At 51.3% G+C, this 17,024-nt stretch overlaps 1 protein-coding gene across 1 annotated transcript; it reads right to left on the bottom strand.

The window, feature by feature from the left end:
- Positions 1 to 5,222: 5,222 nt before the first annotated feature.
- LOC103649740 (uncharacterized) lies at positions 5,223 to 6,821 on the bottom strand. Its single transcript, XM_008675469.4, has 2 exons — positions 6,545 to 6,821; positions 5,223 to 6,466 (listed from the first exon to the last, which is right to left on the bottom strand). Exons 1-2 carry the CDS (start codon positions 6,790 to 6,792, stop codon positions 5,746 to 5,748), a joined length of 969 nt encoding a protein of 322 aa, XP_008673691.1. The 5' UTR covers positions 6,793 to 6,821; the 3' UTR covers positions 5,223 to 5,745.
- Between the last annotated feature and the right edge of the window lie 10,203 nt (positions 6,822 to 17,024).

Below are 17,024 nucleotides of genomic sequence, written 5' to 3'. Positions count from 1 at the left end.
GCACTTGCTCCCAAATACACGAAAGTAAGATACATTGGGTTTGTTACCGGTTAGAAGCTCATACGAAGTCTTCTTGAGGAGTCAATGAAGGTAGACCCTGTTGATGGCGTGGCAAGCAGTGTTAACGGCTTCCGTCCAAAAGCACTCGGGGGTCTTGAACTCTCCTAGCATCGTCCTCGCCATGTCTATGAGCGTCCTGTTCTTCCTCTCTACCACACCATTTTGCTGTGGTGTGTAGGGAGCGGAGAACTCGTGCTTGATCCCTTCCTCTTCAAGGAACTCCTCCACTTGAAGGTTCTTGAACTCGGACCCGTTGTCGCTCCTTATCTTTTTCACTTTGAGCTCAAACTCATTTTGAGCCCTCCTGAGGAAGCGCTTGAGGGTCCCTTGGGTTTCAGACTTATCCTGCAAAAAGAACACCCAAGTGAAGCGGGAAAAATCATCAACAATAACTAAACCATACTTACTCCCTCCTATGCTCAGATAGGCGACAGGTCCGAAGAGGTCCATATGCAGCAGCTCCAGGGGTCTTGATGTCGTCATCACATTTTTGGTGTGATGTGCTCCTCCCACTTGTTTACCTGCTTGACAAGCTGCACAAGGTCTATCTTTTTCGAAATGCACGTTAGTCAAACCTATCACGTGTTCTCCCTTTAGAAGCTTGTGAAGGTTCTTCATCCCCACATGTGCTAAGCGGCGATGCCACAGCCAGCCCATGCAAGTCTTAGCCATTAAGCATGCATCTAGACCGGCCTCTTCTTTTGCAAAATCAACTAAATAAAGTTTGCCGTCTAATACACCCTTAAAAGCTAGTGAGCCATCACTTCTTCTAAAGACAGACACATCTACATTTGTAAATAGACAGTTATACCCCATATGACATAATTGACTAACAGATAGCAAATTATATCCAAGACTCTCTACTAAAAATACATTAGAGATAGAATGCTCATTAGAAATCGCAATTTTACCTAACCCTTTTACCTTGCCTTGATTCCCATCACCGAATATAATTGAATCTTGGGAATCCTTATTTTTGACGTAGGAGGTGAACATCTTCTTCTCCCCCGTCATATGGTTTGTGCATCCGCTGTCGATAATCCAGCTTGAACCCCCGGATGCATAAACCTGCAAGGCAAATTTAGGCTTGGGTTTTAGGTACCCAACTCATGTTGGGTCCTACAAGGTTAGCACAAATATCCTTAGGGACCCAAATGCAAGTTTTATCTCCCTTGCATTTTGCCCCTAACTTCCTAGCAACAATTTTCTTATCCTTTCTACAAATAGCAAAGGAAGCATTCAAAGCACAATAAATTGTAGAAGGTTCATTTGCTATTTTCCTAGGAGCATGAATAACATTCCTTCTAGGCACATGATGAATAGCATTTCTTTTAGGAACAACATTTCTCCTAGTAACATTTCTATCATACACATAAGAGGAACTAGGAGCAAACATGGCATGAGAATCATTAACATATGAATCAAAAGCATCATGACTTACATTTCTAGTTTGTCTTCTATCATGATACAAAAATGCATGGTTCCTTTTAGCACTAGTAGCCATAGGGGCCTTCCCTTTCTCCTTGGCGGGAATGGAGCCTTATGGCTTGTTAAGTTCTTGGCTTCCCTCTTGAAGCCAAGTCCATCCTTAATTGAGGGGTGTCTACCAACCGTGTAGGCATCCCTAGCAAATTTTAGCTTTTCAAAATCACTTTTGCTAGTCTTAAGTTGAGCATTAAGACTAGCCACTTCATCACTCAATTTTGAAATGGAAACTAAGTGTTCACTACAGGCATTAATATCAACATCCTTACACCTAGTGCAAATTTCAACATGTTCAACACAAGAGTTGGATTTATTTGCTTCTACTAGTTTAGCATTTAAATCATCGTTTATGCTCTTTAAGTTAGAAATAGAATCATGGCATGTTGACACTTCACAAGCAAGCATTTCATTCCTCTTAATTTCTAATGCAAGAGATTTTTGAGCCTCTACAAACTTATCATGTTCTTCATACAACAAATCCTCTTGCTTTTCTAAAAGTATATTCTTTTCATTCAAGGCATCAATTAATTCATTAATTTTGTCTATCTTAGATCTATCTAAGCCCTTGAACAAACATGAATAATCTACTTCATCCTCATCACTAGATTCGTCCTCACTTGAAGAAGCATAGGTAGAATTGCGAGTACATACCTTCTTCTCCCTTGCCATAAGGCATGTGTGGCGCTCGTTGGGGAAGAGGGTTGATTTGTTGAAGGCGGTGGCGGCGAGTCCTTCATTGTCGGAGTCGGAAGAGGAGCAATCCGAGTCCCACTCCTTGCCTAGATGCGCCTCGCCCTTTGCCTTCTTGTAGTGCTTCTTCTTCTCCCTTTTGTTCCCCTTTTCCTGGTCACTTTCATTATCAGGACAGTTAGCAATAAAATGACCAAGCTTACCGCATTTGAAGCATGATCGCTTCCCCTTGGTCTTAGTCTTGCTCGGCTGTCCATTGCGACCCTTTAGCACCGTCTTGAAGCGCTTAATGATGAGAGCCATTTCTTCATCATTAAGCCCGGCCGCCTCAATTTGCGCCACCTTGCTTGGTAGTGCCTCCTTGCTCCTTGATGCCTTGAGAGCAATGGGTTGAGGCTCGTGGATTGGACCGTTCAACGCGTCATCGACGTACCTTGCCTCCTTGATCATCATCCGCCCGCTCACGAATTTTCCAAGTACTTCTTCGGGCGTCATCATCGTGTACCTGGGATTCTCACGAATATTGTTCACGAGATGAGGATCAAGAACGGTAAATGACCTGAGCATTAGGCGGACGACGTCGTGATCCGTCCAACGCGTGCTTCCGTAGCTCCTTATCTTGTTGACAAGGGTCTTGAGCCGGTTGTATGTTTGAGTTGGCTCCTCGCCCCTTATCATCGCGAACCGTCCAAGCTCGCCCTCCACCAACTCCATTTTGGTGAGCAAGGTAGCGTCATTTCCCTCATGAGAGATCTTGAGGGTATCCCAGATTTGCTTGGCGTTATCCAAGCCACTCACTTTATTATATTCATCCCTGCACAATGAGGCTAGAAGAACAGTAGTAGCTTGTGCATTCTTATGGATTTGCTCATTAATGAATATAGGACTATCCGAACTATTAAAGTGCATTCCACTATCTACAATCTCCCATATGCTAGGATGGAGAGAGAATAGGTGACTACGCATTTTGTGGCTCCAAAATCCGTAGTCCTCCCCATCAAAGTGTGGGGGCTTGCCGAGTGGAATAGAAAGCAAATGTGAATTTGAACTTTGCGGAATACGAGAGTAGTCAAAAGAAAAGTTAGAATTAACCGGTTTCCTTTGTTTGTCGTGGTCGTCGTCCTTTTGGGAAGAAGAGGACTCATCACTGTCGTAGTAGACAATCTCCTTGATGCGTCTTGTCTTCTTCTTCTTCCCATCTCTTCGCTTGTGGCCCGAGCCCGAGTCATTGGACTTGTCATCCCTTGGCTCGTTGACGAAGGACTCCTTTTCCTTGTCGTTGATCACAATTCCCTTCCCCTTAGGATCCATCTCTTCGGGCGGTTAGTCCCTTTCTTGAAGAGAACGGCTCTGATACCAATTGAGAGCACCTAGAGGGGGGGGTGAATAGGTGATCCTGTAAAAGTTCAAAACTTAAGCCACAAAAACTTGTTAAGGGTTAGCACAAGTATGACCAAGTGGCTAGAGAGAACTCAAAACACGATAACCACAAGAAAGCAATCACAGAGTTGACACGGTGGTTATCCCGTGGTTCGACCAAGTACAAAACTTGCCTACTCCACGTTGTGGCGTCCCAACGGACGAGAGTTGCACTCAACTCCTCTCAAGTGATCCAATGATCAACTTGAATACCACAGTGTTTTTCTTTCCTTTGATCTTTTCCCGTTTGCGAGGAATCTCCACAACTTGGAGTCTCTCGCCCTTACAATTGAGTTCACAAAGAATACGGAGTAAGGTGGGAATGAGCAACGCACACAAGACTCGAAAATCAGAGCAACAACACGCACACAAGTCGCAACAAGAGCTCGCAACGCAACACAAAGAGTTCACAACTCCACAAGAGCTCTATATGCTATCACAATGAAACGAATGCGTGAGATTGATGTCTTGGTGCTTAGAAGAGTTGTAGGAATGCTTGGTGTACTCCTCCATGCGCCAAGGGGTCCCTTTTATAGCCCCAAGGCAGCTAGGAGCCGTTGGGAACAAATCTGGAAGGCCATCTTTGCCTTCTGTCTCGTGGCGCACCGGACAGTCCGGTGCACACCGGACACTGTCCGGTGCCCGATTTGTTTCCATAAAAAGCGAAGCCGACCGTTGCCGACCGTTGCAGATCTGGCGCACCGGACAGTCCGGTGCACACCGGACAGTCCGGTGCTTCCTTCCGACCGTTGGCTCGGCCACGTGTCGCGCGGCGATCGCGCGGCCGACCGTTGGCCCGGCCGACCGTTGGCTCACCGGACAGTCCGGTGCACACCGGACAGTCCGGTGCACACCGGACAGTCCGGTGAATTTTAGCCGAAGTCGCCGGAGAAAAACCCGAGAGCGGCCTCTTCGACCGAGGCAGCATGGCGCACCGGACACTGTCCGGTGCACCACCGGACACTGTCCGGTGCACCACCGGACAGTCCGGTGCCCCAGACCGAAACAGCCCCTTGGCTGCACACAGCCAAGTCTTCTCTTCTCTTCTTCTTTCTGTTTCTAACACTTAGACAAATATATTAGTACACAAAACCAATGTACTAAGACTTAGAAACATACCTTTACTTGTGATTTGCACTTTGTTCATCCATGAGCATATTTTCACATTTAAGCCCTTGTGTTTGCACTCAATCACCAAAATACTTAGAAATGGCCCAAGGGCACATTTCCCTTTCAGTACTATGAAGCCAAGCAACAAGAGATACTGGCAAGGGTTACTGGGTCTACTTCATCTGGCCAGTGAAGGTTCCTTACTTAATATGTTTGTTTGTCATTTATGAATGAGGCGTACTCGGACTTGTTACTGTGAGGTTGCTGTCGTCAGATCGTAATCTGGTTTGTACCAGATTTTTTAGGTCGTCTTTGAACTATTTGTTTTCAAGTTATTGTTTTGAACTATTTGTCATGGTTTGTACCTGAATGTTTTACTATATGTGTTCAACTATTTGGTTTCATGAACTGTGAGCTTGGTGCAGTTTTTGTTTAGCATTTGTACACACATGTGGTTGCATGACAGTAGTACTCCTTATTGAATTCAAACAGCAGCATGAGACACTACGACACTTGGACACTAAGACACACAATACACACACTTGACACATGAAGTAGAACACACATGACACTAACACAGACAGTAGAACAATGTAAAGTAAACAACGACAGTTCAACAGTAGATAAGAACAGCCATGACACAACTTGTTTCATTGCGTCCTATGCAACTCCGGATCCATGTCGCGCCCAGTGATGGTGTATCAGATCTACCTGAAGCTGAGTATATTCGTTGTGGTCTTTCAGTTGGTTGTACCTTTGATTGACGAAGTCGTTGCGCTCTTCCATTGAACCTTGAGTTGTGTCTGCCAGCACTCCGATGTTTTCAAAGGTTGTGTTCAAAGACAATGGACCTTCGTCTTCTACTATCATGTTGTGCAATATTATGCATGTTTTCATGATGTCCCCAATGTGTTCAGGACTCCAACCGTATGCAGGTCCACGGACCACACCCCATCTCTTCTGGAGTACACCGAAAGCTCGTTATATATCTTTTCGAGCAGACTCTTGAATTGTTGCAAAGTGTTGGGTTCTAACGTCGTAGGGGTTATGGATTGTCTTCACAAATGCGGGCCAGTCAGGGTAAATCCCGTCGGCTAGGTAATATCCCATATTGTACGTGTGACCATTCACAGTGAATGAAACAGGAGGTGTGTCACCGCTCAGATGCCTTTCGAAAAGGTTTGAACGGTGAAGAACATTTATGTCGTTGCAACTACCTGGCAGACCAAAATATGCATGCCATATCCACAGGTCATACGACGCAACAGCTTCCAAGATCATGGTAGGATGTTTACCACGCCCTGTAAACATCCCCTTCCATGAACTTGGGCAGTTACGCCACTCCCAATGCATGCAATCAACACTACCAAGCATACCAGGAAACCCACGTGACTCGCCAACTTGTAGAAGGCGTGCGATATCTTCTGCATTTGGTGCACGGAGATAATACGGAGCAAACGCGGTTTGGACGGCCGTGCAAAAGTGTTTCAATGCCTCATGAGCAGTAGATTCCCCAATACGTACGTATTCGTCAACGACATCAGCTGGAATACCGTAAGCAAGGATTCGAACAGCAACAACAACTTTCTGTAGAGCAGAAAGACCAATCTCACCCGCACAATTTGGACGCTGAATAAAATAAGGATCCACTTGTTGCACAACATCAACAAGGCGCTCAAAGACATGGCGACGCATGCGGAACCTACCATAGAATTCATGTGTCATAATAGGGGTCATGAAGTTTTGTACATGGTAAAAAGAATGTGTTAATTGTAAATACCTCCTACGAAATTGAGCATCCGTGTACACCGGGTTGGCTCCAAAGTAGTCGGCTCGGATTCTTGCATCGCCGCTCATGTGATCACGATGAATCCTAACACGCCCTGGAATCGAACCACCATGACGACGCTCATTGCGTGCACGTCGCCTCCTATTGACCATGTGCCTCGCCAACTGCAACTCTTCTTCTTCCTCTTCCATTTCTTCCATCAAGCGCACAAGAAAATTGTTTTCTAAGTAGGGATTCATGGTTGTCGAGTTTGTAAAGGCAAGGTTGAGTGAAGTATGGAAGTCTCACTTGGTATTTATAGAGGAAGTACGCTTCGGATAGAAGACGTGCGCTTGTCGTGCAAGGGAAGCAAGGCTATGGCTTCTCGAAGAAGAGTACTGGCTTACGGTGCAAGCTTGTCCATTTGAAAACTTATTTTGGCAACGATATTATACTATGTGGCGCGTTACCGACAATAATTACACAACAACAAAACAATCAATGTAATTATTATTGATATTTCAAATTTATTGCTTTCAAAATTAATAAATACAATTTTTTCGGATCATTTATATAGTGTCAAATGAGAAGAAAACAAAGAAAAATAAAAAAGAAATGGAAAATGTGAATCTGTTAACACTGTAGCTTTAGGGGATGAAATTTAGAAGACGCTGCTGGAGACGGAGAATATATAGAGGACAAAATCTTTTAGAGTGTTCTGTAAAGGACAGAGAATATTCCTTTAGGGGACGAAATTTAGGGGACGCTGCTGGAGACAGTCTTATATTCCTCATTTTCGTGAAATTGCTATAACTAAAAGCAGTGGCGGAGGACACATCAAATTAAGGTGTTGCGCTAACAGCATGAATAGAAACCAATTGTTTTATGTCTGAGATGCAAATTAGTAAGACATAGCCAAATTTAGGTTTATTACAAGTTTAGCAATGATTAAGTACTAAGCTTTACATGTCTCAAAATAATCTAATTCAAAATTTGGAAATTTCAATAAAATTATACCTAATCTGGGGACAAGAAACTCCACCCCGAGGAGCGCCACAGAGGCCAGAGGGCAGGGTGTGGGGTGGCGGGCTCGGCCAGCGCCCAACAGCCAAGGGAGGAGCCGGCGTTCAACGAGCCACATAGCTCGATGGGGGCTTAGGGCGGGGCGGGTCTGAGGAGCATGGTCAGACAGAGCTTTGCTCATGGTCGCTCATTCTGTCCGGTGCGATGCCGACGGGGCAAAAGGAAGCGGAACATGCGATGGGCGATCCCCCACGGTCGGTGTCGTGCCGACTCTTTGACGGAGGAAGGTGATCGAGCCAAAGACGAACAGGGGAGGCGGGTGACCGAATGCCCGGACTCACTCAGACGGCGGCTCATTTCGCACGCACGGCTCTATGCCTCGGCAGATGCGAGAGTTGGGAGCAGGTAACACAAGGTTAAGGATTTGGATTTTTCCTTGTTGGTCTCTTGTTGGGCTAGACTAAGGCATTGCTGGAGCAACACTAGGCCACATTGGGCCCTCCACCCCTGACTAAAAGTGAAGGAATATATTTTCTCTCTTTCTATTATCCAAATCACAAAGGTAAGGGTTGTAGGGACTTGAATTAAAGAGGCCTTCGTGTCAGTATTGAACCAAATTCAAACATAGGTTATAGTATTGTTTGTGGGTCACCAACCAACATGACACTCAACATCACGCCGACTAGGAGTGAAAGTTCTATTTCGACCCGAATCTAAATTTTGAGATATGGATAAAAAACTTTTATTATTTTTACGAACACTGATAATACGTACGAATATGAATCTGCAGATACTAATTATAAAGTGAAATCAGTGGAAAATTAGAATACAGATTGTCCGCAAATTCTATTGGGATAATTCGATATGTAGAATTAGATATCCGATAAATTGTCTTTTGCTAAACCTTAGAGAAATTGAAATTTGGAAAGGAGCTTGTTAGCTAATAACTCTTAGTTTTTGATGTCGTTGTTTGATGTTATAGATTTTGAATTGAGATTTAGTTTGTTGTTATTACATATTAGATAAATTTTCATTTGTGAGTGATGATTGTCGGGGACCATAATTAGGGGTACCCCCAAGACTCCTAAACTCGGTTGGTAACCACCATCAGCACAAAGCTGCAAAGGCCTGATAGGCGCAATACAGGTCAAAGCTCCGTCCACTCAAGGGACACGATCTCGCCTCACCCGAGCCTAGCCTCGGGCAGGAACAGTGGACCAAGGTGGATTCACGCCTCGCCCGAGGGCCTACTCAAGCAACGGGCGCACCTTCGACTCACCCGAGGCCCAGCTCGGGCAGGCTTCGCGGAGAAGCAACCTTGGCCAGATCGCCACGCCAACCGTCCGTATCGCAGGAGCATTCAATGCAAGGATCACCTGACACCTTATCCTAACGCGCGCTCCTCAGTCGACAGGGCCGAAGTGACCGCAGTCATTTCGCCCCTCCACTGACTGACCTGACAGGAAAACAGCGTCGCCTGCACTGCTCCGACTGCTGTGCCACCTGCCAGGGTGAGGCTGACAGCAGCCAAGTCCAGCCTCAGGCGCCATAGGAAGCTCCACCTCGCCCGACCCCAGGGCTCGGACTCCACCTCGACCTCGGAAGACGGTCTCCGTCTCGCCTGACCCTAGGGCTCGGACTCCACCTCGACCTCGGAAGACGGACTCCGCCTCGCTCGACCCCAGGGCTCGGACTCCACCTCGACCTCCGAAGACGGTCTCCGTCTCGCCCGACCCCAGGGCTCAGACTCAACCTCGACCTTAGACGACGGACTCCGCCTCGCCCGACCCCAAGGCTCGGACTTAGCCTCGACCTCGGAGGAGTCACCGCCTCGCCCGACCTCGGGCTCGGACCGACCACACCGCAGGGGGGTACATCATTACCCTACCCCTAGCTAGCTCAGGCTACGGGGAACAAGACCGGCGTCCCATCTGGCTCGCCCCGGTAAACAAGTAATGATGGCACCCCGCGTGCTCCATGATGACGGCGGTTCTCAGCCCCCTACGGAAGCAAGGAGACGTCAGCAAGGATCCGACAGCTGTGCTTCTACAGGGCTCAAGCACTCCTCCGACGGCCACGACATCACATGAACAGGGCTCTAGCACCTCTCCCACTGCCACGATGGCATGTACATAGGGCTCTGGCTCCTCTCTGCTAGACACGTTAGCACATTGCTACACCCCCCATTGTACACCTGGGCCCTCTCCTTACATCTCTAAAAGGAAGGTCCAGGGCCCTCGTACGAGAAGGTGGCCGCGCGGGAGGACGGGCTGACGGACAGGCTCTCTCTCTCTCCCTCGCGAACGCTTGTAACCCCCTACTGCAAGCGCATCCGCCCTGGGCGCAGGACAACACGAGCCGCGGTTCCCCTTATTGCTCCCCCTTGTGTTCCGTCTCGCGCCGACCCATCTGGGCTGGGACACGCAGCGACAATTTACTCGTCGGTCCAGGGACCCCCCGGGGTCGAAACACCGACAGTTGGCGCGCCAGGTAGGGGCCTACTGCATGTTGACGAACAGCTTCCCGTCAAGCTCCAAATGGGTAGTCTCCAGCAACCTCTCCAGCCCGGGACGATGCTCCGTTTCGGGAGTCTCGAGTTCATGTCCCTCGACGGCAGCTACGACATGGTACTCCTTCCTCCGCCGCGCGACAACGACAATGGCGGCCTTCAGCCCGCCTGCCGGCGGCGGAATCGACGACGTCTTCCCCGCGTGGCGGAAGAGCAGCATCCGGGTCTGTCCCGTCACCTTCCCTACCGATGGAGGAGGAGGCGGGGCAACCATGGCCAAGCAGGAGGCGGCATCTCGTCGGCTATCGAGCGAGTCGACGACGTCGGCGCCCCAGCGGGGGACACGTCGGGCGTTGACCTCGCGTCTGAGGAGAAGATGAGCGTCGTTTCCCTGCGACACGCCAACCCCAAGCAGACGGACGATGCCAGCACGCTCGCGAAGGACTTGTTGGGCGTTAGCCTCGTACCTGAGATAACGGTGCAGTCCGCCCCCGACGCGACTTCGTCACCGTCCGTCGATCAAGAGGTACCATCCGTTTTCCATCCTGTGCCTTTTAGATTCAGCTTCGACCCACCAAGCAACCCCGCTTCGGTGGACGCTTTCATAAAGGCACACCCAAACCTTCCGGGGTACCATATGTGGTCAACCTGGGACCGACTGACGGCCGTCTCGACCTACGGCCCCCCGGGTTCCGAGGAAGATGATGAGCCCGACTCTGGTTGGGATTTCTCTGGGCTCGGTAACCCCAGTGCCATGCGAGACTTCATGGCCGCATGTGACTACTGCCTCTCCGATTGCTCCGATGATGGCCACAGCCTTGACGACGAGGACTGTGGCCCAAGTCGCGAATGTTTCCACATCGATCTAGGGGGTCTCGACGAAGGCAACCATATTGGTATGCCGGAGGACGGCGATCCCCCTAGGCATGTGCCTCGCGTTGACATCCTTCGGGAGCTAGCTGTGGTCCCAGTCCCTACGGGGGGTCAGGACGCACAGCTCGAGCAAATCCGCGAGATGCAGGCCAGGCTCGACGAGGAAGCAGGACAGCTTGCGCAGCTTCGGCAGAACATCGGACAGGAGTGGGCAGGCCGAGCTCCGGCCAGAGAAGCGCGTCATCTGGCCCAGGACGTCCAGCACCGCATCGTCGACGATGCCAGGGCAAGGCTGCCCCCGGCTTCCAGTGGGGTCAGCCAGAACCTGGCTGCAGCGGCAATACTACTCCGAGCGATGCCGGAACCATCCACCACCGAGGGGCGACGTATCCAGGGAGAGCTCAAGAATCTCCTGGAGGATGTCGCGGTCCGACGGGCCGAAAGCTCTACCTCCCGAAGGTAGGGTACCCCCCGGAGCATCGCGTCGCGACTTCCCGATTCATGCGGGAAGCCTCGGTCCACACCGGGCGCACGCGGGACACAGCGCCTGCAGCCCCGGGTCGCCTCGGCAATGAGCACCACCGTCGCAACCGTCGGGCCCACCTTGATGAGAAGGTGCGCCGAGGCTACCACCCCAGGCGTGGGGGACGCTACGACAGCGGGGAGGATCGGAGTCCTTCGCCCGAACCACCAGGTTCGCAGGCTTTCAGCCGAGCCATACAACGGGTGCCGTTCCCGACCCGGTTCCGAACCCCGACTACTATCACCAAGTACTCAGGGGAGACAAGGCCGGAACTGTGGCTTGCGGACTACCGGCTGGCCTGCCAGCTGGGTGGAATGGACGATGACCACTGAAAGTCGCCTAGAGGGGGGGTGAATAGGGCAAAACTGAAATTCTCAAAAATAATCACAACTACAAGCCGGGTTAGCGTTAGAAATATAATCAAGTCCGCGAGAGAGGGTGCAAAACAAATTGCAAGCGAATAAGGAGTGTGACACGTGGATTTGTTTTACCGAGGTTCGGTTCTCGCAAACCTACTCCCCGTTGAGGTGGTCACAAAGACTAGGTCTCTTTCAACCCTTTCCCTCTCTCAAACGGTCCCTCGGACCGAGTGAGCTTCTTCTTCTCAATCAAACGGGAACAAACTTCCCCGCAAGGACCACCACACAATTGGTGTGGGGGATAGATATCCCCTGGGTCCACTAAAGAAGTAAAAGGCCACACGAAAGGCCCAAGGGCCCAATAATTCGTAAGGTCGTTCTTTCGTGGGCCTGGGGGGGAACAACCAGCAAGGGAGAACGACATGAGGCCAGGTTGGTGCAAACCCGGATGGCCCACATCGTCGAGCAAGCGGCTGCAACGGAGACCCGACTTTCCCGCGCTGGAGCTCCCATGCAACGAAGCCGTGCGAGGATAAGTCGGGGAGGATCACGCAGGATAAACTCGAGAGGTTCTCTATCTTTTAGTTACTTGTTGTTATCATATCCAAGTGTATTGCCCCACGGTCGAGTATATAAGGCCTAGGGGGCACCCCTTCAGAACGATCGACTCTATTCTTAGCCACCCACGTAAACTCTCTGCGCCCTCAATCCAGAGAGTCCTCTTGTAACCACGCTCATATACTCACCAGGACGTAGGGTGTTACGCACTTCTAAGCGGCCCGAACCTGTAAATCTTGTCCATTGTCCCTCGTGCGACAGGCACGAACCATTTTGCTACAGTCGTTGACACCGTCCTACTCCTAAAAACACCTTGAGGGGCAACCCCGGGTGTGCGGTCGGACCCAAAACACCGACAGCTGGCGCGCTAGGTAGGGGGTGTGTCGACGATCCAAGCTAGCTCAATGGCCGTCACCTTCCGCAGCAAGATCACCGTGCGTCCCGGATCTGTATTCTGCTTCGGGACAATCTCATCTGTAGCGGATGAAGAGGGAACTCTACACCGCATCACGGATCTGCCGGAAAAGAAGTTTCCTCCAACAAACTCCGAAAATGCTGGAAAGACGCTACCTCCGGCTCTTCGGAAAAAGATCGTCTCCAGGGAGGCTGGAGCTAGAAGCTCGTTGACCCACAAGCCCCCGAGTACTACTTCCCCGACGAAAGAGTGGACACGGGTCGCGAGAAAGGAGGAGACCAGGGAGAGGCAAGTCGTTCTTCCCGTTCCTCTGACCTCAAAGGAGAACGGAAAGAAAGACGCCACGACAGCAGTACCGTTCTACCCCGACGTCCTCTTCATCGGGAGAGTGGAGTCGCCCGCCATCTCTGATGACGAACCGACCGCGCCTGGAGAAGAACCACCTCAACGAGAATCCCGCCGACGGAGGAACCGACGCAGGAACGTTCGACGACATCACGCGGCCGGAGAACGGGATCCGGAGCAGCCTGTCTCGCGAGACGAGGTCTCAGAGATAGGGGAAACTCCGGAAGAACGCGTCTTCAGGGAACGAAGGAACTCCCGACGACGTGATCGCCGACGGACTCAGGAGCAAGCCGAGCAAGATGCAAGGCAACGCCGGGAGAATCCGCTCTTCGGGCGCAACCTGAACCCCGACTTCGCCCGAGCTATGAACACGCCGAGCGAGGTCGGAGGCGTTCTAGCTCGGATAGCTGACGGACTTCCTCGGACTCCCGACGCCGAGGGATACCGACGCCTGTTCACTCAGGCGGCCAACCATCTTCTACCGCTCGCTCACCCGCCGAACGATTTGCGACATGCCATCAACAGTCGCCGAGACGCGCGAAGCTCCATCAATGCTTCGCGCGAACGACGGCATGAGAACGAAATTCGCCGTCGGGAGGAGTATGACCGAGATCATGGCTTCCCGACTCAAAGCCAGGCCACCAGGACTGAGTCGGCAACAGCTTCAACTGGCGGCACCACCCGGGGACGGTCGAGGAACCACCACCACTACTCCCCTCCCCGGGACAGGCGTCATCCCCGACGACAGGAGGATACGTACGGAGTATCCGCTCTTACTCCGCGCCTTAGGGCCATCCAATGGCCTCCCAACTTCAAGGTATCCAATGTCGACAAATATGAACCTAAGCAGGATCCAGGGGGTTGGTTAGCCGTCTACACCACCGCTGCTCGGGCTGCCAGAGCATCCGAAGACGTCATGACCGCGTATCTGCCCATCGTCCTTGGGCAAGACGCGCTGCAGTGGCTACGACATCTACCCCGACACTGCATCGACGACTGGGGAGACTTCAGTCGACGTTTCACCGCCAACTTCCAGTCTCTCTCCGACAAGGCAGCGCAACCATGGGACCTCAAATCCATCAAGCGCCGGGGGGATGAGACTCTCCGGTCATACCTCAAAAGGTTCCAGACCATGAGAAACCGCATCCCCGAGGTCACGGAGGCGGCCGTGATCGAGGACTTCTACAGAGGATCCAATGACTCGGCTTTCGTCCGAGCCATACTACAAAAGGCGCCGATTACCTCCGAGGAGCTGTTCCGGGAAGCCGACCTCTACATCACCGCCGACGAGCGGGCCCAAGATCTCATCGAAGGAGCAAAGCCTGCACCGGCAGCACCACGACGTGACGCGAACCAGCCATCCGACAAACGCTGGGAGAAGAGGCCTCGAGAAGAAGTACACGCCGCCGGACCACCCGCCTCTCGCGCCCGAGGAGGACCTCGTGGAGGCGAGCGCACGCTGGACGACATCCTCGACGCCCAGTGCCCGTACCACAAGGACATGCGCCACACTCTTCGAAACTGCCGGGACTTCAAGCACTCCGTCGGGCACGGCCGACCCTTCCAACCTCTACCGCCTCCTCCGCCGAGGGGAGGACCAGATGAACCACAACAGCCCCATCGGCAGGAGGAGGGGGGAGGAGGAGCTTTCCCACGCGTTGACAGGGAGGTCAACGTCATCTTCGGCGGACATGGCTCGCAGGAGAACAAAAGACAACAAAAGCTCAACGACCGCCAGATACTGGTGGCAACCACCGGTCCTCCCGCCCCATACCGGTGGTCGGAGCACCCGATCACTTTCACTCGGGAGGATCAGTGGCTCAACTTCGACCATCCAGGCAAATACCCGCTCCTCGTCGATCCGGTGATCCGAGAGAGCCGAGTAAAGAAGGTGCTAGTGGACGGGGGGAGCAGCATCAACGTCACCTTCCCCCGTACACTCCAAGGCTTGGGAGTTCACCTCAAAGAGCTCCACGAGTCGGACACTCCTTTCTTCGGCATCGTGCCGACGGAAGGGGAATACCCGCTGGGCCACATCTACATGCCGGTCACCTTCGGAACTCCGGAGAACTACAGAACCGAGTTCCTGAGGTTCGAGGTGGCGAACTTTGACTGCGGGTACAACGCCATCATCGGGAGGCCGGGACTGGCCAAATTCATGGCCATTCCGCACTATACATACATGATACTGAAGATGCCGGGACCACGAGGAATCATAACTGTGCGCGCCGACTTCCAAGGCGCCGCAGAGTGTTTCCGAGTGGCCATTCAAGCAGCCCTCACCACCAAGCCGTCGACGGTTCCTTCTACATCGGCGAACTCTAAGCCTGAGGAGGACCCCACGGTACCGGCGAATGAAGCTCAGGCCGCGACCTCTATGCGGCCGACTGAAGAAACCAAAAGAATCAACCTGGGGTTCGCTGACGAGCGCAAGACGGCTATCATCAGCTCCAGCTTGGACGACAAATAGGAAAGCGCGCTCGTCCAGTTTCTGCAAGATAACCAGGACGTATTCGCATGGCAACCTGCGGATATGCCGGGAGTCCCAAGAGAACTGGCCGAGCACAAACTGAAAGTCTAGCCCCAGGCGAGGCCGATTCGACAAAAGCTACGTCGCTTCACGCCCGACAAGAGAGAGGCCATTCGTGCCGAATTAGCTCGCCTGGTCGCGGCTGGATTTATTAGAGAAGTATTACACCCTGAGTGGTTAGCCAATCCTGTTCTTGTACTCAAAAAGAATAAAGTGGATTGGCGCATGTGCGTCGACTATACCGATCTCAACAAACACTGTCCGAAGGATCCCTTCGGGCTCCCGAGGATAGATCAGGTGGTGGATTCCACCGCTGGATGTTCTGTGTTGTCTTTCTTAGATTGCTATTCCGGGTATCACCAGATTAGTCTGGCAAAAGAAGATGAGGAAAAAACAGCATTCATCACTCCGTTTGGTGCTTTCTGTTATACCTCCATGCCGTTCGGCCTCAAAAACGCTGGAGCGACTTATCAGAGAGCCATTCAAACATGCCTAGCCGATCACTGGGGCAAGCGTGTGGAGGCTTACGTTGATGACGTGGTGATCAAAACTGAGAATTCGGAAAACTTCATCGAAGATTTACAGCTGGTTTTCAACAGCCTAAGAAGATATAGATGGAAGCTCAATCCTGAAAAATGCGTTTTCGGGGTACCAGCAGGAAAGTTGCTCGGATTTATCGTCAGCCACCGGGGAATTGAGGCTAATCCAGATAAGATTGAAGCTATCATGAAGATGGAAGCTCCTCGGTCACAAAAGAAGGTTCAGCGACTCACCGGATGTATGGCAGCTCTAAGCAGATTTATATCCAGGCTGGGGGAGAAAGGCTTGCCGTTTTACAAGCTGCTTAAGAAGGTGGATAAGTTTCAATGGACTTCAGAAGCACAAGAAGCTCTAGATGCATTGAAAAAATTCTTGACAACACCACCAGTACTGAAACCACCTCGGCGAGCTACATCAACTCAACCGGCTGAAGATTTGCTGTTGTACATCTCTTGCACGACTCACGTGGTAAGCACCGCGTTGGTAGTCGAGCGAGTAGAAGAAGGGCATGCCTATCCGGTACAACACCCTGTTTACTTCATCAGTGAAGTTCTAGGTCCCTCGAAGAAAAAATATCCTCAGGTTCAGAAGCTATTATATGCAGTACTTCTAACTGCCCGTAAGCTGCGACACTACTTTGACGACCACAAAGTCATAGTAGTCACTGGTTTTCCAATAGGGGACATTCTTCGCAACAAGGAAGCCATTGGCCGAATAGCCAAGTGGGCTTGCGAGTTGGGATCACACGACATCGAGTTCCGACCTCGCACCGCCATCAAAACCCAAGCACTAGTCGATTTCGTATCAGAATGGACCG

Source organism: Zea mays, chromosome 3 (genome assembly GCF_902167145.1).
Source record: "Zea mays cultivar B73 chromosome 3, Zm-B73-REFERENCE-NAM-5.0, whole genome shotgun sequence".
Lineage (NCBI taxonomy): Eukaryota > Viridiplantae > Streptophyta > Magnoliopsida > Poales > Poaceae > Zea > Zea mays.
The sequence above is the reverse complement of the archived record's forward strand: the minus strand, read 5'-3'. Positions and strand labels throughout refer to the sequence as shown.